At 44.4% G+C, this 27,207-nt stretch overlaps 1 protein-coding gene across 10 annotated transcripts in view; it reads right to left on the reverse strand.

Moving 5' to 3' along the window:
• Positions 1-1,255: 1,255 nt before the first annotated feature.
• The window catches only part of LOC139760666 (uncharacterized), a 231,972-nt gene continuing 206,020 nt past the window's right edge, over positions 1,256-27,207 (reverse strand). For 9 of the 10 annotated variants that reach the window (XM_071684167.1, XM_071684162.1, XM_071684163.1 and 6 more), the window contains 4 exons: positions 9,501-10,532; positions 7,799-7,906; positions 3,698-3,889; positions 1,256-3,415 (listed from right to left, as the gene is read on the reverse strand). In XM_071684167.1, the coding sequence (XP_071540268.1) occupies positions 2,975-3,415; positions 3,698-3,889; positions 7,799-7,906; positions 9,501-10,517 (1,758 nt within the window). In that variant the 5' untranslated portion in view covers positions 10,518-10,532 and the 3' untranslated portion in view covers positions 1,256-2,974. Of the gene's footprint in view, positions 3,416-3,697; positions 3,890-7,798; positions 7,907-9,500; positions 10,533-16,029; positions 16,520-27,207 lie in introns of those variants that run through there. The other variant, XM_071684161.1, reaches the window with a different exon arrangement.

Below are 27,207 nucleotides of genomic sequence, written 5' to 3' on the forward strand. Positions count from 1 at the left end.
TGGGCCTCTGAGGGAACATCCTCACCTGGCCCCCTTCTCTATACCTTCTTTTGGAAAATTAAAAAGAAACAAGAGGGGAGGATTTCCAGCCCCCCGCTCCCTCCCCTTTTAGTCGCCTTCTACGACACGCAGGGAATACGTGGGAAGTATTCTTTCTCCCCTATCCCTAGGGATAATATATATATATATATATATATATATATATATATATATATATATATATATATATATATATATATATATACACCCTAGTTTATGTTAAGTAGCCATCTACTGATCAGTCCCTTAAGGAAGAACAAAAAACTGTGTTTTCAGAGAGCCGGTTGTCTAATTATGAAACTCTAACTCAGGCCCTTGAAACTGATGGTCACAACATTAACCTATGCACTAAGACTTTGTGTGTGTGTGTGTGTACTTGCATAGAGATGGAGTTTTACACTTGAGTGGTCCCATCTCTTGAACCTTCTTTCTCATAATATTTTTCAAATTTTTATATGCAGTCAGCATTCACAATTTTGTCAAAGTTCATTCTGTTTAACCACTACCCTTATTTCAAAAAAGAGGCTCCTTTTTATTTTTTCTTGTAATTGGTAAAGTCTTTCAGAGTCTTTAACCTTGCTGGGCAGAGGCTGCTGGATTGGTGTTATTGCCTCTGGTTATTTGATCCTCACATCAAAGAAATGCTTACTGTCAACTTCATCAAAATGATTTAAGGAATTAAAGGCTGTAATTTTCTCCACTTGCTCTTTTCTCTTCCATGGTGAACAAATTAACAGCCTTCTATTGCTGTAATTCAGCTATCTAAATTCCAGTACCATCTTTGTTGCCCTTCCTTGGACCTTCTCTGTTAAATCTTTGTGGAGAAGCAAATTTCAGTTTTGGCCTAATATATGACTGTGTGTGTGTGTGTAAATATGAAAGTATATTTGAATTTTTGTTGATACCAACATTAAAAGTGATCATTAAAAGTGATTGGTGATATACTACTGTTGTGTAATATGAGAATATTTCGGGTGGTTTTTCTGAGTTTTCTTTGCAAAGAAATATGTATTGTATGCATGAATTTACAATTTCTTTATCTATCAAAACTACAAGATATTAAACCTAAAATGGCCAGATACTTAATTCTATATTTTTTAACAGTTCCTCCTTAGCATTTGGGATTCATTGTATTACTAAGTAATTAGAAAATTTAAATTTTGCCATATTACAATTAAGGTATTAGATCATTATGAATATAGACATAAAGAGTGTATTCGGGACACTACTTTTATTTTTAAGCTCACATGGGTGGATCACTTCATGGCATTAACCTTTTATCAACTGTTTATTCTTGCTTTTCTTTCATTAAATCATGTACTTTCTTATCTCTTTTACTTCCTTTGTTCAGGTATGAAGGAAAGAGGAAGACAAGCACTAAACTGCCTGGGGACTTTACACTTTCAGCATCGCACTGCTTACGAGAATAACAGAAACTTCACAAGAGTTCTTTTCTCTTGAATTCTGTATTTCCATTCTGTACATTCTCACAGATTATCACTTTGTAAATGTTTTTCTTGAGTATTTCCTCTAACTGATCCACATTAGTCAGCATGTAACTTTCTAACAATCATAGTCTTTGTGGCGAAATGGTATTACCCAATTTCCTACCACTCGTATACTTACAACATTTCTATTCCTACAGTAATATCATATGCACTGGAATATAACAAAAAACAATTTCTCATTCTCACATAACTATTCATACTAGAACTATGCATTCATTAAAGACAGTAGTTAAATCTGAACATATATAGATATATAATTCTGATCGTATACTTTTTAGCGTATTTAACTTTCAAAGTGTGGGTCGTATACAATCATCCTTGGTTTGGGTGAGGTATTCCAGTATACATCAAGAGCAAGAAAGATTGCAACCTTACAGCTATGGATACAATCACTAGTCTTGGAAATGGTGATTTACACTAGGGTAGGTTTTGATTACCATGTTGTGATAAGGGGCCTTAAGGTGGCAAGAAAGAGGCATTTAGTTGACAACAGACTTATATCTTACTTTATTTACAATATAATTAGGTTGGTGTATACCATAAATTCAGTTCATAATAAATAAGATCAGTTGATATCTTCATTACACTCCAATGCTGTAAAAATACAGCTGATTATAAAATCAAATATAGATTGCCATGTGGCTCCTACTATACTGCCACCCCAATTTACCCAAAGCCTTTCTGCCAATTCATCAACAGAAGACAAACTCATAGACAGTAAAATAAGAAGACATTCCCGCTTAGACTCATCATCAGATTTTTTCTTGCAACTGACATATGTTTTGTTGGTAGGTAACCCAGCAAACTGATTGAATTACTGAACAGATCCTCCATGATCATAATATTTTGGGCAATCACATGATAGTATATCAATTACAAGGAAATTTTGGTTACAACTTTTCAAACATGAAGTGAGCTATTGAAAGGCGGGAATACCCTGAGGTAAGTCCAGCAGGAGGACCATGTCCACGGCCAATGAAGCTGTAGGTGATCCATGATTGTTGGTGCATTAATGGATACAGTAATTGGAATAAGAGGAACAAAGTTGTTTTCAAAATGAGAAAGCTATCATAATTTTTTTCATATCTTATGAACAGGACAGGCCATTAACAATACCACACAATTAGGAAATCGCCTTCAGCTAACTGTGGAGTGGGGAGATCACAACCCTAGCTGGAGGTCGGCCTCTTTCACTGGGTCATTCTAATGCTGGACCCGTTACCAAGCCTTTGGTTGCCGAGACGACCCCAGATAACCTGAGTGCAAACAGTGGTTCCACCTAGAGCACTGGGTCAGTTAAACTGTGACACAATTCTAGAGGATAGAGACCACCTGAACCTACTGACCTGACCTCGACCTCAAGTCTAAGTCATTTGGACCAGATTTAAACTGACGGGAAAGAACAGACTTTAGCCTATTCTAAGCCTTTAAGCACGTTCCTCTATCTCCGGTCTTTTGGATAAAATCGAGTCGCTGTCTGTCAGGTCGAGAGGAGTGGCTGAGGTTTCCCCTCCACTTCCATCCTCAAACATCTTGCGACCAATGACTGAGAAAGAGCCTACAGCAGGAGTTGAAGGTGAAGATTCACCTTCTTCTTCGACCATAGGAGCTCCAGATGATGAGCGGTCATTTTCTTCACTTTGGAGACTTTTATTAAGCTGCATCTCATGGTCCTGATGAGAGTCCCTGTCTTGGGAAGACGTCTCCATTGGCTCCTGTGGGGCATGAGGGTCAGTGGCCCCTCCATCGAGGTCAGTGTTTGATGGGGAGGGTTTCTTACTTGGTAGGCGACGTGGCAATGTACTGATGCCCATCTTTTTGATTTTATCATAAAGTGTTCGAGATGGGACCTTGTACTTCCGTGAGGCCTGCAAGTACCAAAGCAATTAGTTGTCATTAAGACTGTAAACCCAATATTCACCACTATATATGAATCATTCACTTGACACTCACTTTCAACTGTAACATTCATACTTTGCTTGTCTCTTCCAAACTTCTTCCATATACATATCTTCTTCATATATGACTTCCTCTTTCCATTTTCTAATCACCTTACACTCCCACTTTTCAGTGCTCTCTTGTGTTATCCAGTTTTCCAACTTTCTTTCCTCCCACTTACTCCATCTCTTTCTCATCACATGATTACTCACCTGTAAAGCAGTCATGCCATTTCTGACTGCCTCAATAGCATCCATAAGGTCTGTCTTCGTGTACTGTTTGTATCTCTTCCATTCAGGTTTCGGGGTTGGGACATAACTAACAAAGTTGCTGTAGTGTGAGGACCCATTGGGATCCAGATGGTATGGGTTAAACTCGGGCAACAATGGGCCATTGGCTAAAGGCTGAAATGCAGAAAAATTATATCCCTCTTATCATGGTATACAGTATTACCACATACAAAATGTAGTCTCATAAACAATTAGTGAACATTTCCAGTTGTAATATTAATCAACTTATAAGAGAAAAACAATACTATATAGTTATGCAATATATACATGTATGCATGTTTAAAGTATTATGGGTACAACCCCAGGAACCTTTATCCAGAGGCTCCTGAAGCCTTAAGGCTACAACAGGGACACAAAAAGACTCCTTTGAAGAGACAAATCTTTGATGAGACAGGGCTGAGTAATGGGGTCTAGACCAGTCGTATCTCGTCAGGCTTACATTACCAAATAACTAGCAGTTTCACCTAACTTACTTTATCATGCGGAGGTACATGAACACAAATATAGTGAAAATGAATGCACACTTTCACGGAACTCGTAATACCCTCCGGCAGCAAGGACTCGAACCCCTAGTAATTGTACGTACGGTTACTGGATACACTAACCACTCGGCACACTACAATACACTACTCGGTAACCACTTGGGTACACTAACCACCGCCCATAATAAAACGAATGTCCAGTTACTAGTAACTGAATACTCTTTGTCTACGTCCATGAGCAAAGGGGTCTCAATCATTCATATTCCATCAGGCTCACATTACCCAGCAGCTAGCAGATATACCGAACTTACCGTCACACACACTTGGAGGTGTATGAACATTTACTGTGAAAGTGAACATACATTTTCACGGAACACATAATGCGCACCAACTGCAAGGATTTGAGCTCTTACCATTTATATTTTAGTTGGGTACGTTACCCACTCGGTTACTCTGCCCATGATAATCATATGGTTACTGGGTAATCTGACCCTGACGGTATACAACATGAGAGGGTAGAGAGTTCCAGAGCTTCGACGTGAAGGGGAAAAAACAAGTATCAAAACGGCTCATCCTTGAGTTGCTGATGGCCACAGAATATTCATGTGACGCAGCAGCTTGCCGAATATTGCGTAGTCTAGCTAGTGGTATGGGCACACAAGCAGCCAGCTCTTGGGAGCAAAAACCAAAGTAATACCTATAGAAGAGGGAAAGTGAACCAACATTGCGACGTACGGCAAGGGGGTCAAGTTACACTGGGACAGTTGATAAGACGGATCGCTTTTGACTCAACTCTGTCAAGTAAGGTTACAAAGCTAGATCCACCGCAACTGTGAGAGCAGTACTCCATGCAAGGTCGAATCAACAATCCCTTGCATAAACGGAGCAACCGTTCAGAAGATGTTTCAATATCAAAATAGGAAACCCAGTTTCTTAAGAGGCAGACTTAGCTATTCCTGTAATGTGGCTTTTCCAAGAAAGAGTGGGTTACTGTAATGCCAAGTATGTTCATTAAGTCAAGAGGAGGAATTACATAACTGTCAAAGGAGAGACGAGAGTCGTGAGGATTTTTCGATAGATAGATAGATGGGTAGAAACTGGGTCTTGGAGGCGTTAAACTTGACAGGATGTGTACCCCACTGAAATATCGTGTCCGAGTCTGAGTTTACTGAGGTTGCTGTGTCAAGACAGATGAAGAACGAGTGAGAGAAGAGGGAGCAGAATTGAAGGATGTGGATGAATGCAGTGATGAGTCGTCAGTGTGTGAGTGCACTGGATTTCTTGTGGAGAAGAAATTATTGAAAAAAAGGAGAAAAGTGTAGGGGATAGGACAGAACCTTGAAGGACACCGCTGTTGATGGAGGAAAGGAGGTAGGCTGATCCATCAACAACCACAGAGACAGACTTGCCGGAGAAGCTAGATATGAAGGAGCAAAGTGAGGGAGGGAAGCCAAAAGATGGGAGCTTAGAGATGAGATCCCGATGCCACAGCCTGTCAAAAGCCTTAGTTATGTCAAAGGCAACTACACTTGACTCCCCCAAATCTCTCAGGGATGATGACCAGACATTAGGAAGATAGGAGGGAATATCACCAGTTGATCTCGCCTTACGGAAGCCATACTGGTGATCAGAGAGAACATTGTGATTTTCAAGGTGTTTAAGGATATGGGAGTTGAGGAGGGATTCAAAGACTTTGGAAATGGTAGATGTCAAAGCAACAGGACCCCTTCTTAAGGAAGGCGTGTATCAATATATGCTTCCGAGAAAATATTTTGGCTTTTAAACTGAAACGAAAGATACGAGCAAACACAGGTGCAAGTTCAGACGTACACTCAGTACATGGGGATGGATGCCATCAGGACCATAAGCCTTCCTTGTGTCCAGAGAAAGAAGCGCTTTTCGGAGAGTCCGAAAAGAGACTACAGGAAGAAGCTTAGGATTAGTAAGAGGAGCATCAAGGTGTAAAGGGAATGTTAGTCATCCAAGGTGGTGTTAAAGGAGAAACGGGAACCAAAAAGTTACTTTGTCTGCGGGGGAGACAGCTATAGTACCGCCAGAACGGAAAAGTGAAGGGAGGTAGAGCAACAGAAGTTGTTAGCGATGCCCTTAGCTAAAGACCAAAAAGACCTATCGGTGGATGCAAAGGAGAGGTTATCGCACTTCCTTTGAATGAAGAAACGCTTCACCTCACAGATAACGTGCTTGCAGCTATTATGGGGCAGTCTAGCATACGCAGCTACTTCGCAAATAGTATTTGGTTCGAATCCTTGCTAATGAAGGGCATTATGTGGGGGATATATATATATATATATATATATATATATATATATATATATATATATATATATATATATATATATATATATATATATATATATATGCAATGAGTAATAGTCAAGTACGTTTTCAGAGAGGATGTAATATTTGCATTACTTCAATTAAGAAATGCCAGCATTCATGAGCAATTAGCATTGACAGTTGTGTTCACTTGGGAGAGAGACAATACCAAGTACATCTTCACTACTTCGTACTTAAAGCTGAATTCACTTCATCCTGAAAACTGTACCCTTGACAATAGCATCTTTTCTTCAACCTGGACACCTCTGACGTTTAACCTGCCTCTAATGAGTTTTGTCAAATGCATCTTCACTACACATGTGAAACAACTGACCTCTAACTTTATCATCACAAATCAGGCTGAATGCATCGTCACTTATTACATTCTTGACATCATTGCTCTTCAGATCTGAATCGTCAGGAAAAGGTTAAAGGATAGGGTCCGTTAATAAAATTGCTGCTCTGATAACCTAGTGTTATAACAACGGAATTGGAAATTATTCTCTGGAAAAATTACAGCTCTTTGGCAACTAACTGCACATGACATCAACAGGCCAAAAGAATCTTATTGCTGAAGCCGTAGCTGTAGAAATCTCCCTACTACTGCTGCCCTAAACCTGGATGTTCCTGTCTGTTCCCTCATGTTTTCTTCCATCCATCTATCACACACACACACACACACACACACACACACAAGGTACCTGTCAACCTTCCAAAGGCTATAAACTAATCTTTGATCAAAAATAGTACGCAAGACTAAAGATTACGTTTTCAAAATAATTTCAGGTTGGATTACGCTGTTTCTAAACTGCTAAGCCTTTCAACGAAGTAAACAACTTCTGTCTGCACAAAACGGACTCTGGAGTCGATGAATCAGAAAAGTGCAATTACCGTTGAAAGATTAATAGTCACAGCAAAATGTAATGTTTGGCGAGTATGGTGTAACTGCAGGAGTGAAAACTTCCAGAGATCGATTTCATTTTTCTGTTTCTTTTCAACTCCTAATTATATCATATTTTTCTTCCTTTTCACTGCACTTTTCCTATATCGTCCCTGTCATACTGAGCTCCATTTGGGGTCTCTCTCAGCCCCTTTGTTACCTCCGCCCCAAATCTTTACCGACTCATCGAAGTTTAGTCAGGTTCCAAACTTGGCTCCGAGCTTCCGCTTCTTAGCTCTGACTGACGCTCGCTATAGTACTTACCGACTCCATCTTGATCTTGGTGTCCTGATCCTCCTCCCGAGATATGTCAAAAGGTCGCGGGGAGTCCTCATCGCGCAGCTCCTTCTTGGTGGCAACACTGTACTGCGGCTGAAACACGAGAGGGATTTTTTCACTTGCAATAAATTACGTGATGCAACGTAACGTTAACAAACATCTATGAATGACGAAACCTTATATAGGTCCTTACGACTTCCTGCTTAACATTCCAGTTCTAATATTTACAGAGACTGTGGACACAAAGGTTCTGTTAAATCATTTGGTTGTAAATTATGTCGAGAAACAAAGTGTCTAGATAAGAGAGATGGATGGGTGCATTGTGTGATCATAAACTGTTAGATGGCGCTGATTCTGTATCGTGCAAGAGACTGGTAAAGCACCTGCAAGGACAGAGAGGACGCATGCCAAAGAATATCCTTCTTGAAATAGGCCGAGGTTATTAGTCGAGTGCTACAAGGCTTAGTCTTGAAACCTTGCTCTTCGTAACGTAAAGGACTGCTAGAAGGACTGGAGTCATGCTTTTGTTTGCAAATGTTGCCAAGATCATGAGAGGAGAGGATTACAAAAATTATACGCTTAGAAAGGGGGCTAGAGAAGGCCACCGTGGTCTAACAAAATGGTGAAGATGAAACACAATGATAAAAGGCGTTGGTATGGGCATAATATCACCGGAAACAAGTTACAGGAATCTGTGTGTCAGACGGAGTTACTGTACCTATCAACCTGTCGCTAGATCATCACGCCTGGAGAACTCTCGATGACAAACTGACTGACTGCTCGTGTATCCTGAGACTACTTTTAAGCACATGGATAAGGAGACGTTCAGCATAGTACTAGTCACAGTGTGTACACTGCACGCAAAATTGAATGTACCTCTTACGTTTGGTCATTGGCCTTGAAGAAACAATGTACAAGAGAAGGTTCTGAGGAGGGCAATGACTGTGGTACCAGATTTCCCTGAGACGAGTTAGACAGGTTGGCTAAAAGTTTGTCTACCATGGAAAAGAGAAGAGTAAGGGATGACTTCATCACAACCTTCGAGTTCCTAAAGCAGGAAGTTGATGATGCTGAGTATGAACAGGTCCTTGAGAAACATCTATACAGAGCGATCGATCAGATGCCACATCGGGAAACCAAGCAAGAAGTGTGCTTGAAACGATCTAAATGAGTCCGTTTGTTGCATCAGTATTACATGAGTGTTATGAACTAGTTAAATGAATACTATTTACTGAACCAGTATTACATGAACTAAATAAGGAAACAACGAAAATATACACAAGTTTTAAGAAGTTGTATGATGATGAAGGTTCAGGAAATGAGGACCTGCGAACGTATAGCTCCCTCTCCATACTGTATAATTAGGCAATAAAAGAATTCTCTCTCGAGTCCATATTTTTTCTTTACAGACGTTACGTTGATGCTGAGGCTTCAGAATATCTGCTCTCGCTCTTTTCGTCTGCATCTCTGGTGTAGTGCATATTTATCCAACTCAGACAATTTACAGAAATACGAGACAGCTACAGACACGTCTAGGATCGACCGGAACTTTAAGACAGTTTATGGTAGATCATCCTTAAAGAATAGCACCCTGTCATCAGGAGAGAGAGAGAGAGAGAGAGAGAGAGAGAGAGAGAGAGAGAGAGAGAGAGAGAGAGAGAGCAAAATAACAGTCTGTGATGCTTACCTCCAGGTCTCTGTGCTCGTGTGGCAAGAGGTGTGGCACGTGAGGGCTGAGGAGGCCGGGCAGAGGCATCATGGACGAGGCCAGGGAAACTAGGGAGTTCATGTCCGCCCCAGTGAAGCCATGGGTGTGTCCTAGAGCCGTGCGCAGGATGGGTGTCGAGGACAGCATGGGGTCCGGCAGCATGGGAGGGCGCTTACGTTTGTGTGGTGGAGAGTCCGGGCAGGGCGGCCCATGCAGGTGAGGCACCGGAGGCACCAGGGGCAGCGGCTGGCGCGGTTCAGAGTCCAGGCTGCCGGGCGTGTGGTCGTCCCGCGCCTCGTGACTCTCCCGCAGGTCGTGAAGCTCTCGGCTCTCGCGCAAGTCTAGTTCACGGACGTCTCTATGGTCTCTGTGGTCTGAGCGGTGGTCTCTGTGGTCTGAGCGATGCTGTGGGCGATGTGAAGGCAGGCCCGGCAAGGGGTAGAGAGGAGGGGTTGGGGAGGAGCGTCCCTGTTCCAAGGAGGACACGGGTGGTGGCGGGGCGGTGGAAGTGGGCGGGTCAGGTCGTGGGCGTGGTAGGTCCTGGTGTGCCCGGCCGTCCACAGAGGCGGCGGCGGTAGGCGGACGGGCCGCCTCGTGCGGGGAAGGTGGGCGGCGGTGGGCGGCGTCTGGCCCTAGCTCCTCCACCAGGCCTTTGACCTTAAGACTCTCGGCCACTCTAAGCAGGCCCTGGAGGGCGTCGTGCTCCACGTTTACCTCACCTCGGTACATGTACTCGAGCAGCGCTCGCATGTCGCACGCCCGCACGTCCTTGAGTACGACGATGGGGTGGTTGGCGTTGCGGGCGTTGACGAAGAGTGCCTGGAAGTAGGAGGAGCATGCGGCCAGGACCAGGCGGTGGGCGTGGAGCGTGACGCCCTCCTCGCAGGCCAGCGTCACGTCCGTAAAGGCACCCACGTGCAGCAGCTGGTCGAAGGCGGCCAACAGGTTGTTACGGTGGTTGTTCCAGCGGAGGCAGTACTGCGAGCTGGTCTCCATCGTGCCGAAGCCTCCCTGTCGGAATAAAATGGCACGTTACTCCTACTGCCGTGGCACTCACAAGATAACATTCTTAGACGCGTCACACTTTCGTCGTCACATTCCATTCTCAAACTCCATTCCACCGTATCATGCGCTTCTACACACACACACACACACACCATACACTCAAAATATAACTCCTGGTTACGAAAATGACACATCACGTGAGAGAAGTATAGTTGTTGTACCCTCGTCTTACTGTAGCAGGCCACGCGCTACGGCCTGAGCAACGCGGTCCAGGCACCCGACGGACGGGAGGTAAACAGACTTGCACAGGAAGGACAGAGAATATGTTGCTCGTGTTTCTCCTGTGACGCGTTACCCCCCCCGCCGCGCGTCCCCTTCCACCAACACTCCCTCCAAATGTCTCATACCCCTCCCTCCACCCACACCTCTCCCTCCACTCTCATGACTATCAATCATCTTTGAACCCTACTGACTGGCTGACACTAGTACGGAGAATAGCGTCAGCAGGGACCTCACACAGGCTTAACAGACAAGTGTTATCGGCAGGTTATCGTGGCTGCTCACGGCGCGGCGTCCCATTCATAACACACACCATGTCCGGTCCTACCACCTCACCTCACGTTAGGAAATAGACCGTGCGTTAAAGTGGGTATGATGGCTGACAGTAGAGTGGGATATAATGGCTGACTATGGAGTGGGATATGATGGCTGACTGTAGAGTGGGATATGGTGGCTGACTGTAGAGTGGATATGAGTGAAGTGGGTCTGAATGAACGCGGTAACACAAATGACTGATACGTTTAAGACATCTACGGGCAACACAAGAGTATAAGCATTAACCAGTTGCTCTTATTCTGTCCCACAAGCAAAATAAAATGACCCTCAACCCGATCATCTGGACGGATACGGGAACTGTGGTCACGTCTCATACCCAGATGTATGACAATTACCGGGTCTGTACGGCTCAAACTAGTTGAAACTACCTGTGACGACACGACGGACGCCAGCGACTATAAAGTGATGCTCCGGAAAACTGGAACATCGATAACTGGTGCCTGAAGTCAGACGACTAGGAATAACAGGTTCTGTGAAGAAAGTTGGAGGAAAATCTCCGGCGGTGACTGTATGAAGGTTGATGAGAGGTGAGGGGCGACACCTGTGTGTGTGTGTATGTGTGTGTGTGTGTGTGTGTGGCTACTATCACGACGATTACTACTGTCCTTTGAACCAGTTGTGTACCACTCTGCCTTCATGGCTCAAACCTTCTCTACCATCCAGAGGAGAGAGAGAGAGAGAGAGAGAGAGAGAGAGAGAGAGAGAGAGAGAGAGCGTTTAACCTTCAGGGAGATCAGGGTGGTACGCGTGGTGGTGTTACGGTAGATGTCTGCGAAAATATTGTTTCACACATGACTGAGGGTGACACATAATGCTCACATATGGCTGAGGGTGACACACAATGCTCACACATGGCTGAGGGTGACACACAATGCGCACACATGGCTGAGGGTGACACACAATGCTCACACATGGCTGAGGATGACACACAATGCGCACACATGGCTGAGGGTGACACACAATGCGCACACATGGCTGAGGGTGACACACAATGCTCACACATGGCTGAGGATGACACACAATGCTCACACATGGCTGAGGGTGACACACAATGCTCACACATGGCTGAGGGTGACACACAATGCGCACACATGGCTGAGGGTGACACACAATGCTCACACATGGCTGAGGGTGACACACAATGCTCACACATGGCTGAGGGTGACACACAATGCTCACACATGGCTGAGGGTGACACACAATGCTCACACATGGCTGAGGGTGACGCACAATGCTCACACATGGCTGAGGATGACACACAATGCTCACACATGGCTGAGGATGACACACAATGCTCACACATGGCTGAGGGTGACACACAATGCTCACACATGGCTGAGGATGACACACAATGCTCACACATGGCTGAGGGTGACACACAATGCTCACACATGGCTGAGGGTGACACACAATGCTCACACATGGCTGAGGGTGACACACAATGCGCACACATGGCTGAGGGTGACACACAATGCTCACACATGGCTGAGGGTGACACACAATGCTCACACATGGCTGAGGGTGACACACAATGCTCACACATGGCTGAGGGTGACACACAATGCTCACACATGGCTGAGGGTGACGCACAATGCTCACACATGGCTGAGGATGACACACAATGCTCACACATGGCTGAGGATGACACACAATGCTCACACATGGCTGAGGGTGACACACAATGCTCACACATGGCTGAGGATGACACACAATGCTCACACATGGCTGAGGGTGACACACAATGCTCACACATGGCTGAGGGTGACACACAATGCTCACACATGGCTGAGGGTGACACACAATGCTCACACATGGCTGAGGGTGACACACAATGCTCACACATGGCTGAGGATGACACACAATGCTCACACATGGCTGAGGGTGACACATAATGCGCACACATGGCTGAGGGTGACACACAATGCTCACACATGGCTGAGGATGACACACAATGCGCACACATGGCTGAGGGTGACACATAATACTCACACATGGCTGAGGGTGACACAAAATGCTCACAGGTGGTCACAGGTGTTTCATAATGCTCATCTCTACCTCTTCACCCAACCATCAACCGCAATCCTCATCTCTCCCATACCAGCAACACCGCTACCATCCACTCTACCAACATATCCCCATGCTGCCAACATATCCCCATGCTGCCAACATATCCCCATGCTGCCAACATATCCTCATGCTGCCAACATATCCCCATGCTGCCAACATATCCCCATGCCGCCAACATATCCCCAAACTGCCAACATATCCCCATTCTGGCAATATCTCCCCATACTGCCAACATCTCCCCATACTGCCAACATCTCCCCGTGCTGCCAACGTATCGTCAACACGCCCTCCCCGACACTCTTCCCGAAAAACAGCATTACCAAAGCTTCGTCCCCTCACGACTATATTTCTCCGCACCATCACATCAACATACCATCCCCACTCTCACCTCCCTGACATCATCGTTAACACTATAGTCCCCCTCACTTGTACTATCATTCTCTCCCTGATACCATTACCAACATTATTACTAACATTATCATCCCCGACTCTACACCACAACCAACAGTATCACTATCTCACTATTATCCCTCATCACTTCCATCATACTACCACCATCATCATCACAAACCTCTCTAACACTATCATCTATTCACCATCCGTACATTTGTATCACCATCCCCCCCCTCCTCACCATTCATACGCTATATCATCTCCTCACCATCTCTTCACTGTAGCATCAACAACAGCACCATCCTCACTAACACTGTCACCTCCATCACTATATCTTCACTATATCATCACCAACTGCTTCACCCTCGCTATCATCCCGTCTCCATCTCTCTATTATACCCACATCAACAAAGGTCGATATATTTCCTTTTCTTCCATATTAGTCAACCACTGTACGCAACTCTCTATATCAACTCCCTGAACACGACGGTACGACCCTTGGTTATGATGGTCTGACCTTTGACCTGATCCTCAAAGGTCAAGTCACAATACTTAAGGGCCGCGCACTCAAAACGTGACCATGTTTAAAACGTTTTATTATTCTTTCCGTTGTGTGTGTGTGTGTGTGTGTGTGTGTGTGTGTGTGTGTGTGTGTGTCCTGCGCAACGGGGGTCTGGACCACAGTGGCTGGTTCATGTGTTTGCTGCCAGCACAGAAACTTTCCTGGGTTAATTCACACTTCTTATGGCCAACCCCTGCACTCTGGGGAGATGGATTTCTGATGTCCCGGGGTCATCAGTGTAACGAGCAGAGATGTTCTTCTTGTCATCTGTGGTTAATTATCGTACCAGTAAACATGGATTAGTGATCTGAGATGAAGTATTGTACTAGTAATATAAACTAATGATCTTAGGGTAATCACTTTGTTAGTAAAGAGGAATGTGTGATCTGGAGTAAATATTACTGTTCTGGTATCTTGGCGTAATTACAGACCTGGTAAAAATGTACTCGAAACCTGAGATTAATTACAGTACAAGTAAAAGTGCTGTACTAGTAACCCGATGTTAATTGCTGTACTAGTCTACAGGTAATGCACTAGCTGTTCACGTATCATCACTATACCAGCCGAGCTTAATCGTATGTACCAAAAATCCGAGAGTGACGACTGGATTAATGTATATATATATATATATATATATATATATATATATATATATATATATATATATATATATATATATATATATATCTGTACTGCAACACCTGCTAGGTCATGGTTACAACCTGGTACCACTCGACTCTCGGTGACTAATGTGGTCCTTAAGTTAGTCCTGGGTACATACAAGTTGAATACACACATTACAAAACACAGATTGCCTTGCAGATCGCTGGAAACAAAGCTAAGAATAATTGTCTCTGATGCCTGGAGTCGCAGGATCTGTGAGGAACTTGTCGTACTGTTCTTGTGGGTGTGAGAAGGAGGAGGAGGAGGAGGGACGAGGGATGAGGAGGGTAATACGTGTGTGTGTGTGTGTGTGTGTGTGTGTGCGGTGGCCCAACCCAGCTGCTCCATCGTCGATAAAGCAAGGTAGGCAAGGTCAATATGACTGGTTGGCTATCTAGGATTTAGGCACTGACTATCGCAGTCATCAAAGGTTCACGCTACGGGGAGAGAGAGAGAGAGAGAGAGAGAGAGAGAGAGAGAGAGAGAGAGAGAGAGAGAGAGAGAGAGAGAGAGAGAGAGAGAGAGAGAGAGACGCCTCTCCTTCATGTGCTCATGATAACTTTCAGACCATATTGTACACTCTGGTTAGGACTGCCCTTCCCAAGCCTGACCTCAGGTCACTCACTGCACCTGGGTTACTGAACACTTCAAGAACAGACCTATCACAAAAACGCAAAGGTAAACTCGACGTAACATGATGTGTGTGTGTGTGTGTGTGTGTGTGTGTGTGTCAAGATTTACCAGATCCAAGCTTAGCTCGGGTTCTTGTCAATGACAGCAAGTTCTCGTGGTGCCATAACTGGCACAGGTCGGGTGTGTGTGTTGAGTGCGTGGCCGCCTTTATGTGGATGTATGTTGTGCATGATGTGTGTATGGTGATCCCTTATTACGGTATTCAACATATCTTATGTTTACAAGGTGGTGTCGTACCTTGAATACAACTTTACGTTAAAACGAAAATGACGTAATTACAAGTTTAATTAATCCACAAGTGCGGAAATATTCTACCCTGAGAGCACTTCTCGAGTTAATTACGTACACAGGCAGGGAAAATGTAAATCACAGTTACATATCGTAAATGTGTTCGTGTTAAACTTATAAAGTTTGGCTGACTTGCAGAGAGGCACTTATACAGACAGACAAACAGACAGACACACACACACGACACAAACACGGACACTTCCGTCTGCCGATGACTCTCACCTCTATCAGTTTCATGTCGTCGTGAGGTACGTGCGAGGCTCGGATATAGTTAGCTATCTCCTTCGCAATGAGCCAACTATACCAATTTTTCTCTTTGGTCACGACAGGGGAGTCGGATGGAGTGTAGTAATCCTGTCCATGCATGAAGATCAAGCAGGTGGGTATCTCGCGCGCTCACAACACTCACTACGGCCGGCACGAGATACACAATATAAGCACTCAACAACACCCGGGTTTATCTCGTAACACAATTCATGGGTAACTGTGGCGATCTCTTGGCAAGGTATATGCACTGTTTGGTCACTGTCAGGCACTGGCCACTAATGCGGTGCAGGAGCTGCGTTGCGCTGAGCCCAGCTTAGAATGAACGGCAGTAAGGGCATACACTCCGTTTTCTTTACAATGACGTGTGCGGCAGCATAAGGGCAGGGTGAGCAATGCGTTGCACAACGCATGACTCAAACACGAGCCATTCTTGCCAATGTAAAGCATATTTTTTTTAATAGGCTTTAAATCTATTTATAATACCAGTCAATTACCGTATGGATTTATAAGGGAATCGAAAACTATAATGACGCGAGTGCAACACGAGCCTGGGAGCGAGGGACGATAGCAGGCAAACGCAGGCGAAGTCACCTGACCCTCCGCCCACGTGCGCCCGGACCCGCCTCAGAGGTTTAGCAATATTCTCGCAACTTTGCAACCACGGCAACGATTCGCAGAAGTGAAGATCCTGATGCATGCTGGGCTGGGAGGGGCGGGCGGGAGGGAGGCTATGCCGCCACTCTAGGAAATTGTGGTAACATTAGGAGGAGGGTTTCCGGGAACTGATTGGCTTAGAAAAATAGCGATTGAGGTTTGACGTCTTAAGGAAAAGATTATCGTAACTTGATTTATTCATTGATGCTAAACTGTTCTTATATCCTGGTGTCCGTGACACGTCATCCTCAATGCCACGACAAATATATTCTATCCCTAACATCTAATGTTTGCTAACAATGGTTTCGTATCATCATTAATTTCACTACTGACACGTTTTACTCTCACAAATACAGAAATGGCATTCCTTTATCACACAAATAATTTCAGAGCATCAGTCGAGAAGGAACGATTAATCATGACAATAATTACGTCACAATAACAACACCATGATAGACATAGTGCATGTTTCCTCCCTGCTCGAATCACCGTAACTGTGCAATTAACAAAGTCAGGATTGCCAGTGGTGACGAGTGTCCCAATCAACCTCACATACCCTGCCTCAACGGAAGTGAAGCTTGACAGAAAACCTTACCATTATGAAACAACTGCTGATAACCTGGATAATGAAAAAAAAAAAATTGTGTTTTTGCATCAGAGTTGCGGGAAATACCGGACCCGGGTGGTGCAACAACTGTGTCCGCGGCGCCGTTTTCTTCGCGTGTAGGCGACCTTGGAGGGATTACTATCACATTTCAATGCTCTCCATCTACTTGTGCATTTTGCAGATGCTTTCACAATTATCCGTACTAAACACGGTAAACTCAAAGTGATATGGTCTTGAACGAAAACATATCGATTGAAAAGACGGCATAACCAATATCATACTAGACAATGGAGTAGGTTATCGATAACAGACAAAATTCAATTAGAGAGAATTGCGCCATTCGGCCAGGAAATACCCCAGGGCAGCAGCATGAATCAGAAGTGGGTTGTCTTCGGACGTTCCAGTCCGCAGCTCAACTTCGGATATTCCGACATTCGCGGAACTCTTCATACACGTGCCCAGGTGCACGTACTAACTGCTCATATCATAAATCTGTCCACTATATCATTGTCAGCGGAGGACAAGCCAGCGGCGATTAAAGAAAAAAAAAATGGTTGGAATTGGGCAGGTTTTGCTGTATGGAAGTATGATGGTGACCTTTAGTCGTGACCTACATACAGCAAGATAAACTAAAGCGGAAAGTTGGGATTAACTGCGGGAATTATATTTTCGTCTATAAGATCTAGTCTTCCATGATGTTTACCATAGTTTTCCCCTTAAGGGTGACGCAATCTGTGTCAACTCAGGGGGATGACGGACGTGATCAGTGAGCTAACTTCCAGAGAAAATATCAAGTTGTGCCGTGTGAAGCTCCTGCGTTGCAGCAAACACAAAGGAACAAAACTGCGGGTCGCAACCCACATCGGAAATTCCCGGATTAACTGGCAGAGTGATGTTCAAGTGGCGAAGGGCACCCACCATCCCCGCCTACTGTGCCAAGCCTCGTAGTCCAGACACCTCAGTCACCAAACACTTGCAGTTGATATCATTGGCTTTATTGACTTACATGTTAATGAAGTGGAAACTAATTACAAGTTGTGATTAAGATAATGATCTATGTCACATACTTTACCCCATGTCTGTTGTTACCAGGTCATAACCTAGCTCTTCATAATACATAGAACAATTTTGATACCTTCAGAACTGTATTGAATACATACAAATAATGAACATTACAAACATCATAATTACTTTATTTCTGAATAACTCTACTGTATATAATCATATAATTTCTATTTTTTTCCTGATATTAATAAATCAGGAACGTACTAATCCTGTAATATTCATATAAAAGTAGATGCAGGAAAAAAAATGAAAATGTGAAGCATGTTATGCGTATCACAGGCCATTCACGCCAACGACTCGTTATTGCCTGACAAGAGTGGGGTGGCCGGGGAGGCGAAGGTGTACAGTTAGTTCGACCGTGACCAACGAGGACGCCGGCCAACACCTCCGGCCAGGCGGGCCTTCTCGAGGTCAATAGGAGCTCAGCACCATCACCAAGGTCAGTAAAGGTCATACTGGAGAAATGATGAATGGAACTGAAGTCGAACTACGATCCGGTATCTGAACTTTGCCTCTTATGGGATCTACACGTAAGGCGAATTTGTACTCGTTTGGTTTAGAATGGTCGGTCAGTCTCAGTGTGTCAATATAGTGCGCTGCAGTAACGAAATCCTTGCTACATTCGCCCAGGGATTTCCCCACTCAATTCTTTTTTTTTCAATGGTTTTGTTTAATAACCAATACTGTACAAACAGACAATCTGATCACTACAACCTCACCTCATACCCTCCACCAACCTTGGCAAAGAATATATCTGTCTGACACGCTGCATCATCTCTCATATAACATCACTACAAACACACACACACACACACACACACACACACACACACACACACTCTATACCACCACCCACACACACTTACGTCATCACTCATCCATTCATACTCCCATGATGCAACACCCAATATGACCCATAGCAACCTACCTCTCATAAGCAATCCCTTACTCATACAGTTCCACGACTCCTTTCCCTTGGAATGCCTCTACTCCTCCCTCTTACCACAGAATCCGCTTTCCCTACGTCGCGACCCCTCTCCCCAACCACTCCTCATAACCACCGTTCTCTATGACCCCACGAAGCATGCCTTCAGCCGGTGTGTGTGTGTGTGTGGAGTACCGCCTCCCTACGGAGCTTCTGGTGCGTTCTACCCACACTGTAAATTTTTCCGGATTCTGCCACTTTGTCCTTGATATGTCAGGATAATCAAACGTGGGATGGTGCGTCCAATACCCAGTTCCAAGGAAGCAAGGCTACCCCCTCCTCGGCTTTAAAAAAGGCTACACAGAATTTCTAGTGAAGTGGCGAGGCTCGTAGAAACTACGGAGTTGGGAATTGATAAGAAGCGAGCGATGTGTGTGGACCGGAGCTGAGCTGTGTGCGTCACTTTTGCCATTCTGGGATTACACCACTGGCGTCTCATGCTTTATGCCAAACACCGCCACTAACATTAATACACCATGACTTTTCCCTCGCCATTTACCAAACTCTGGAGAAAAGAGAGAGAAAAAATCGTTCTTTGTTCTTAGGGTCTGCGGACTAGATGAAGAAGTTGCCGGGCTAAATGGTCTTCATAATGTGGGTTAAATATTTGCTAAGACAACAAAAATACTTTTCTCATTAGATTATATTTATCAGCATAATCATTCAGCGTCTGTAAGTGATTCCATTTCTGTAATTCCTCAGGAATACACAAAAAGTACTTTGAAAAAAATACTATTTATCATTCTTGTAATGATCATAACATCATTATCATTACTATTATCTTTATCATTACAGACGGTGGTAAAGGAGAGGCATCGCCAAGTAAGGGAGGAGGAGGAGAGGATGGCTGTGTCCACATCTCCACCTGATTCACAGAATCTGTAAATGCCACCTCACGCTAGCTGGCCAGAAGCTCAGGGTTCTCTCGCCCGTATCACCCATACTGATGCTATCCTGCTGTACAATTTATTGTTTCAGATCTGTATATGTAGCTCTAGCTATACGAATTATATCTTTCTAGATGCTACCGCGCCTGAGGCGACGCCATATCGCTCAGTGACAGAAGGCAGAACAAACACTCTACACCCACGGGCGGTTTACCTCAACAGGTTGCATGTACACTGTACCCACGGACCACGTACTTCAACGAGTGTTGCAAACATTAGAACCAGGGATCACATGAGACATGTCCCCTATAAGCAAGGCACTTCAGATACTGAGATCTCACCTTGATTCGGGAGGCTTATCTTTAAGTCTCGATGGCTAACAAGGAATTTGTAAACTCTCCACAATGGAGTGGGTCATATACACTATAATGTTATCTACTGCATGCAGCGAGCTGAAACGTTTTAGGACAGCAGGTGTGTCTATGGAAACGCCAATCGAAGTCCGGTGTTCGATTTGTGACGCAATCACTCCCCTCCCGCGTCCTGGCCGGTCCTGCGTTGATGTAAGAACTAAATTCTTACCTTTTTAGGCACGACGCGACTGATACGTTCATGAAGCGAGTTCTTTCATATCAGAGATTGACTTATTCATCTGTTCTATTCGAAATGGGATGCGAGGCAGTATATACACACCTAACCTTGATGGGCCGGTGTGCACGAGGCAAGGCTGACCTCGTAACCTACACGACAACCATATTCTGTTGGCTTTACTCTCCCTCTTACCTTGTGTCAGCATCTTACACACAACACAGGAGGGAGAATCCAACATAACGAGCCTCGTTATGGTTTTCCACACACGACCCTTACATAACAGCTCTAGTGATCAATGCTGAAGCATGGCGCTTGATAATATGGCTGAGATGGGACGCTGGGCTGGTGGGACGCTGGGATGCTGGACCTGAGATGCTGAGAAGGAGGGACACTGAGCCTGTAGGACACAGAGACGGTAGGATGATGGGTCTGAGGGACGCTGGGCTGGTGGGACGCTACGTCAGTGGAGGTGAACGATGGAAGGGTAAGGCACTGGGCTACTGGGACCCTGGGCTTGTTGAATAGGGGGACGGTGGGAGGCTGGGCTGCTGGGACGCTGGGCCTGTTGAATAGGGGGACGGGGGGAGGCTGGGCTGCTGGGACGCTGGGCCTGTTGAATAGGGGGACGGGGGCAGGCTGGGCTACTGGGACGCTGGGCCTGTTGAATGGGGGGAAGGTGGGAGGCTGGGCTGGTGGAACCCACACCTGCTTGCCTCAAGCCACCACCCCTGCTGCTCTGTACTTGTTGACACAATTTCAGAACCATTAAGTTGCGCTACGCACGCACACATACACACAAACTCTCTCTCTCTCTCTCTCTCTCTCTCTCTCTCTCTCTCTCTCTCTCACACACACACACACACACACAATAAATAAAAAACCGATGCTTAAGAGGAGAGAAAAAAACATGGCACCAGAATAAGCAGATCTGGGATACAGTGAGAAGTTGGAGGCTATAAATTTGTCCATCATAGAAGAAAGAAGAGTAAGAGGTGACTTGAGTACAACCTTCAGGTTTGTAACAGGTTTGCTGACGTCAGCAGTGAAGAGTTCTTCGAAATATGCAAGGATAGAACCACCAGGAGTCATCACATGAAATTAAGCAAGAAATTAGTTAGAAAAGGTGATAAGAAGTATCTTTTAGAATCTCGGCGTAGTGGATGAAAGGAATAAACTGTATAAGGAAATTAGGAATATGGACAGTATGCATAGATTTTAAAATCTGTATGACAGTAGAAAAAGCGAGAGAGACGTTGGCCCATGAGTGCAGAACTCCCTTCTCGTACTGTGAAAACAGGCAACTGCTTACTCCATAATGATTAATCATTATATCACACAATATCAATTACACATACATGCACATAAACGCATTCTCTCATCCTGAAACACACACACACACACACACACACACACACACACACACACACACACACGCACGGGTCACTTGTTTTATTTGGCACACTTTCTAGTGACAATAACCTTGAAACATTTGCACTGCAAGAGCGATCGATACTAATGTCACGAGTCAATGTCTCGAGACCGTATCAGACAAAGGCTGGCATCACACACACACACACACACACACACACCAGGCAAAATGCCTACACTGTGTGACAGGTCTTAAAGTTGGACACCAGACATGGGTCGAGGTTATATAAACGAACAGATTGCTGACAAGAAACTGATTCTTTATAACAAAAAGGCCTGGGCTGTGGGGAAATAGAGATCTAAATATTATGAACATTACCGTACTTCTGATAATGGCCAGAGAAAAAAAACAAGACCTGTAAACAAATTAAAAAATCCAACACGTTTCTCAACCTGACATATAACTTTTTTTTTTTCAAAGAAAATGGAATTTGGTCGATTAGCATCTATTTCATTATTTCTTACGTTGCTTGCATACCTCGAGAAGAAATAATCTGTAGTAAAATCAAGAGCTGCGAACCATGAAATTTTCGTAAATCTTGGTCTGATTCCATTTCTCATAACATGACCGAGAGCGGCGACAGTACATTCTTGGGTTTTCCCACAGAAATGTTAAAAGTTGCCTCTGGAATTTTGGTTACAAAGACTAAACAGGTTTTCAAGGCGAAACCAACTCCTGCAAAAAGAAAAAAGTGTAAATGTGTCAGTCAGTTATGGTGACACTTGTACAATATCATACACCTGGGAAAGTGTTCAGCATCATTCTTCCATAGGTGCTTCATGTCCCTTGATGGTGACGGCCTGTCAGATGACAAAGCCTAGAGCCCACGTAACTAAGCACACAACACACCCATGGATGGAAGGCCAGACACACACCCAATCTGTGCCAGTAATGACACAATTGAGAAGAAGTTGTCAGCGACAAAAGACCGTGACAGGTGTGCACCTGGCGAATCCTTACACACATCAAATATAACAACTCACATGATTAAGACACTAGAGCGAGGTACGTCGATTAACTTAAACTCCTCCAACACATCCCTTCACTATATTCTTCGCCTCCTATATAACCCGTCCTGCAGCCACTTGGATATCCACTCGGAAAACTTTTCTCAGATAAATAAGACACAAGAAGTGGAAGACACAAGACGCTGAGAACCTATCACGAGAGTCTGGTAGTTTGCTGCCATCAACGTTTTCACACAATTACGGCCCATTAAACCCTAACAGTCTCAAGTGTATGTGAGTAGCCTTAATGCAAATACTGACCGAAGTTTTCCAAATGATATTAAAGTTATCTAATTCATTAGTGGAGAAGGTAGGAGGAAACGATGATAGGAATAATATAAAGACTGAAATGTTTTCAAGGCAGAAAAAAAATCAGTGTTACTCGTTACGTCGTCTGCGAGATGGAGGAGACGTGAGACGTGTGCTCTCCGGGAGGTAGCTAGGGTGGGGCAGTTGGTAGGGGGAAGCTGACAAGGGGTTCAAGGGAGTGTCTTACCTCTTCACCAGTTCCCATGCGAAACGTTTTCATGAAATGACGCAAGTCTTGTTGTCTGGTTCGACCGATAAACTAAATGAGTTTGATTACTATAATTCACCAGATGAACACGCGAGAAACGTCATTGTTACGGAAAAGATATGAAAAGTGAAAGACAAATATTGACCTTGATATAAATGTTATAAATGGAAACAAAAAACTAATTCAAATATGATGTTATAATCTTCATTTCTCATCTGTCTCGTCTGTCGTCTCTCTCTCTCTCTCTCTCTCTCTCTCTCTCTCTCTCTCTCTCTCTCTCTCTCTCTCTCTCTCATTAATATCAGTGTCATGATAGCCTTCTTAATCCCTTTTTTTATGCTTTTTATAGACCAAAATACTGGAACAGTTCACGCTGGAAGGTGACCCACATTTTCTGTCACGAGCAAGAGTCGAGACAGTTCCGCTGCAGCTCGGGGCCACATGCCTGACGTGGTCAACACTTGGACCACCACCTCATACGACCCTTGAACACGACGATGCGACCTTTGAACACAACGACACGACCCATGAACACAACGGTATGGCCCTCGAACACGACGGCGCGAACTTTGAACACAACGGTACGACCCTTGAGCAAAATGGCACGACCCTAAAATAAGACATACGACCCTCGGGAACGAGAGCACGAACCCTGAACACGACGCGTCGGTATATAACCCCTGAACACGACGCATTGGTACGACCCGAGGGTGTGATGACCCGGTCTTTCGAACAGACCCTTAAAGGCTAAGGTCCAAGGTCAAGCAATCAGTCCTAAGGGTCCTGCCATCGTCCTCAAGAATTTAAAAGAGATTCGTGAGGCGCTGCAGAGATGTGTAACCTGTGCACGATTTCCTGCGCTGACATTACCTCGTAACACACACAGACACACGAGTTTAGACCGTCCCTCCTGCATTGCACAGATGGGTAAATTACAAAGGCCGGTGTCATAGGATGGCCTCTAACCCCCAGAGCTCAGTCAGTTTGGTATGTCTGTTGGGATACGGTTGGTGTAGCATACCTAAGGGGATTATGTTCAGACCCCTGAAGAAGACGTCAAGTGGTCTTCCTTAAACTTGCCGGCAGCAGGATGAAAGCAGAGGGGCCCATGCGTGATATCCATGTCTACCTTCCCCAATACTTCCTGCTTCACCTCCGTCCCTCAGCGAGTTTGATTACGTATGCGTCTCCAATCTATTCCTTCGTGCATGCGACTCTCTTGGTGTACAGATGACGTCCTGTGCCTCAGGAGGTTTGCCGCATGGATATGATGTCTCTCTTGGATCTACGTTCTGGATATTATACATTTTGGCCTTTCAGTCTGTCCCAGCGATTCGAATCTTGATTAAACCGAACCGGACGGTAAGGTGGCTATAGACAGTGTCCAACACAGCGGTAGTCCAGTCTGGACAGAGAGTGAGTGTGTGTTGGCCTTGTTTTCCCTGGCTTCAAAAGTTCGCACAGTCCAAGGTAATGTCATTACTGGTTCGAGACTTCCTTTGTGTTGTCCACAGATGAGGCAGTTCAACCTCGCAAACGCTTAGACTTTTGAAGAATCCCATACTGTGATAAGTCGTTCGTAGCATCTAGTATATCATGGTTTACCATGATTCCTCCAGTCCTTCCGTCAAGAAACTTTTTCTCCCACTTTACTAAAGGTGTCATTATCATGAGTCGCACTGGGAGACTGGGCTAGGATATGTTACAAGCTGTTTACTGTCTTCAGTCGACGAAATTGACCAGCTGCTTCGCGTTACGTCTGCAGAGAAAACAAGCCGTCAGCAGGAGAAGAAGTCGTACCTGACGAACCTTACACAAGAACAAGAGATTCTCCAGTCAACACAGCGCATGACATGCAGCTCTGCTGTGTTTTGTCATGAATGTTGTTATATGTAAGTGTGAGGAACAGAGGAGTAGCTAGCACACAGCCCAGTGAGTTGGGGAACAGCAGGTTCTATAATGTTAACTACTACAATGCGATCCAGTTATTATAAACAACAGGCATAGACCTAATTTTTTCACCTGTTTCCTTCCCGATGTACATCTTATGTCAGCATCTCTTGCATTCTTCTCTCAAAGGACTTCAGGGTCTTTTGTGTGGACAATATCTATGTTCTTTTACACCGTCAAAGGTTTACCGGGTCTCAGTCAAACACTTGTGGGGAAATAAGAGACTCCAACCGTGCCTCGGCCACGCTTGCCTGTACGTAGCCCTCAACGCTTCCCACACAGTCCAGCATACATGGCAAATAATTTGTACACATCCTTCTTAACCTTCTCTTCTGAACAGTCCTCAGTGTTTGTTATGATTGCAGGCAGTGTGTGTGTGTGTGTGTGTGTGTGTGTGTGTGTGTGTGTGTGTGTGTGTGTGTGTGTGTGTGTGTGCGTTACCGGACTCCGCCTGTGTGAAGGTACATCAAGAGTAAAAAGTCACCTTTGGGACGCTGTATCTTATGAAAGTACGACCTCGTCATGCAATTTCTCACTCCCGAGGAGTCCGTCATTCCAGAACTATAGGAAGCAGTGGAGCAGCGGGGTCTCCAGGAGAGATGTCCTGGATAACACTAGGGCGCTTTCTTAGAAAATGGTCCTGGGGTAATTATGTATATCCTCATTGGAAAAAGTTGCTTACGATGAAAATAATGTAACCAGGTTTGGACACATGGAGAGAATGAGTGAGGAAGGTTTGACAAAGAGGACATATTTGTCAGAAGCGGAGGCAACATGGAGAATGGTGAGACCAAACTGGAGATGGAAGGATGAAGTGAAAAAGATTCTGAGTGATCGGAGCCTGAACAAGCAGGAGGGTAAAAGGCGTGTACGGGATAGAGTGAATTAAACGATGTGGTATACTGGGATCGACGTGCCGTCAGTGGACTGAACCAGGGCATGTGAAGCGTCCGAGGTAAACTATGGGAAGTTCTGTGGGGCCTGGATGTGGATAGGGAGCTGTGGCTTCAGTGCATTATACGTGATAGCTTAAAAATGGATGTAAGCGGATGCTGTCTTTCATCTGTTCTTGCCGCAACCCCACTGTCGCGAGAAACGGCGATCAAGTTGAGGGATATATATATATATATATATATATATATATATATATATATATATATATATATATATATATATATATGTATATATATATATATATATATATATATATATATATATATATATATATATATATATATATATATATATATATATGTATATATATATATATGTATATATATATATATATATATATATATATATATATATATATATATATATATATATATATATATATATATATATATCTTTTTCTTTCATACTATTCGCCATTTCCCGCGTTAGCGAGGTAGCGTTAACAACAGAGGACTGGGCCTTTAAGGGAATATCCTCACCTGGCCCC

Source organism: Panulirus ornatus, chromosome 37 (assembly GCF_036320965.1).
Source record: "Panulirus ornatus isolate Po-2019 chromosome 37, ASM3632096v1, whole genome shotgun sequence".
Taxonomy (NCBI): domain Eukaryota; kingdom Metazoa; phylum Arthropoda; class Malacostraca; order Decapoda; family Palinuridae; genus Panulirus; species Panulirus ornatus.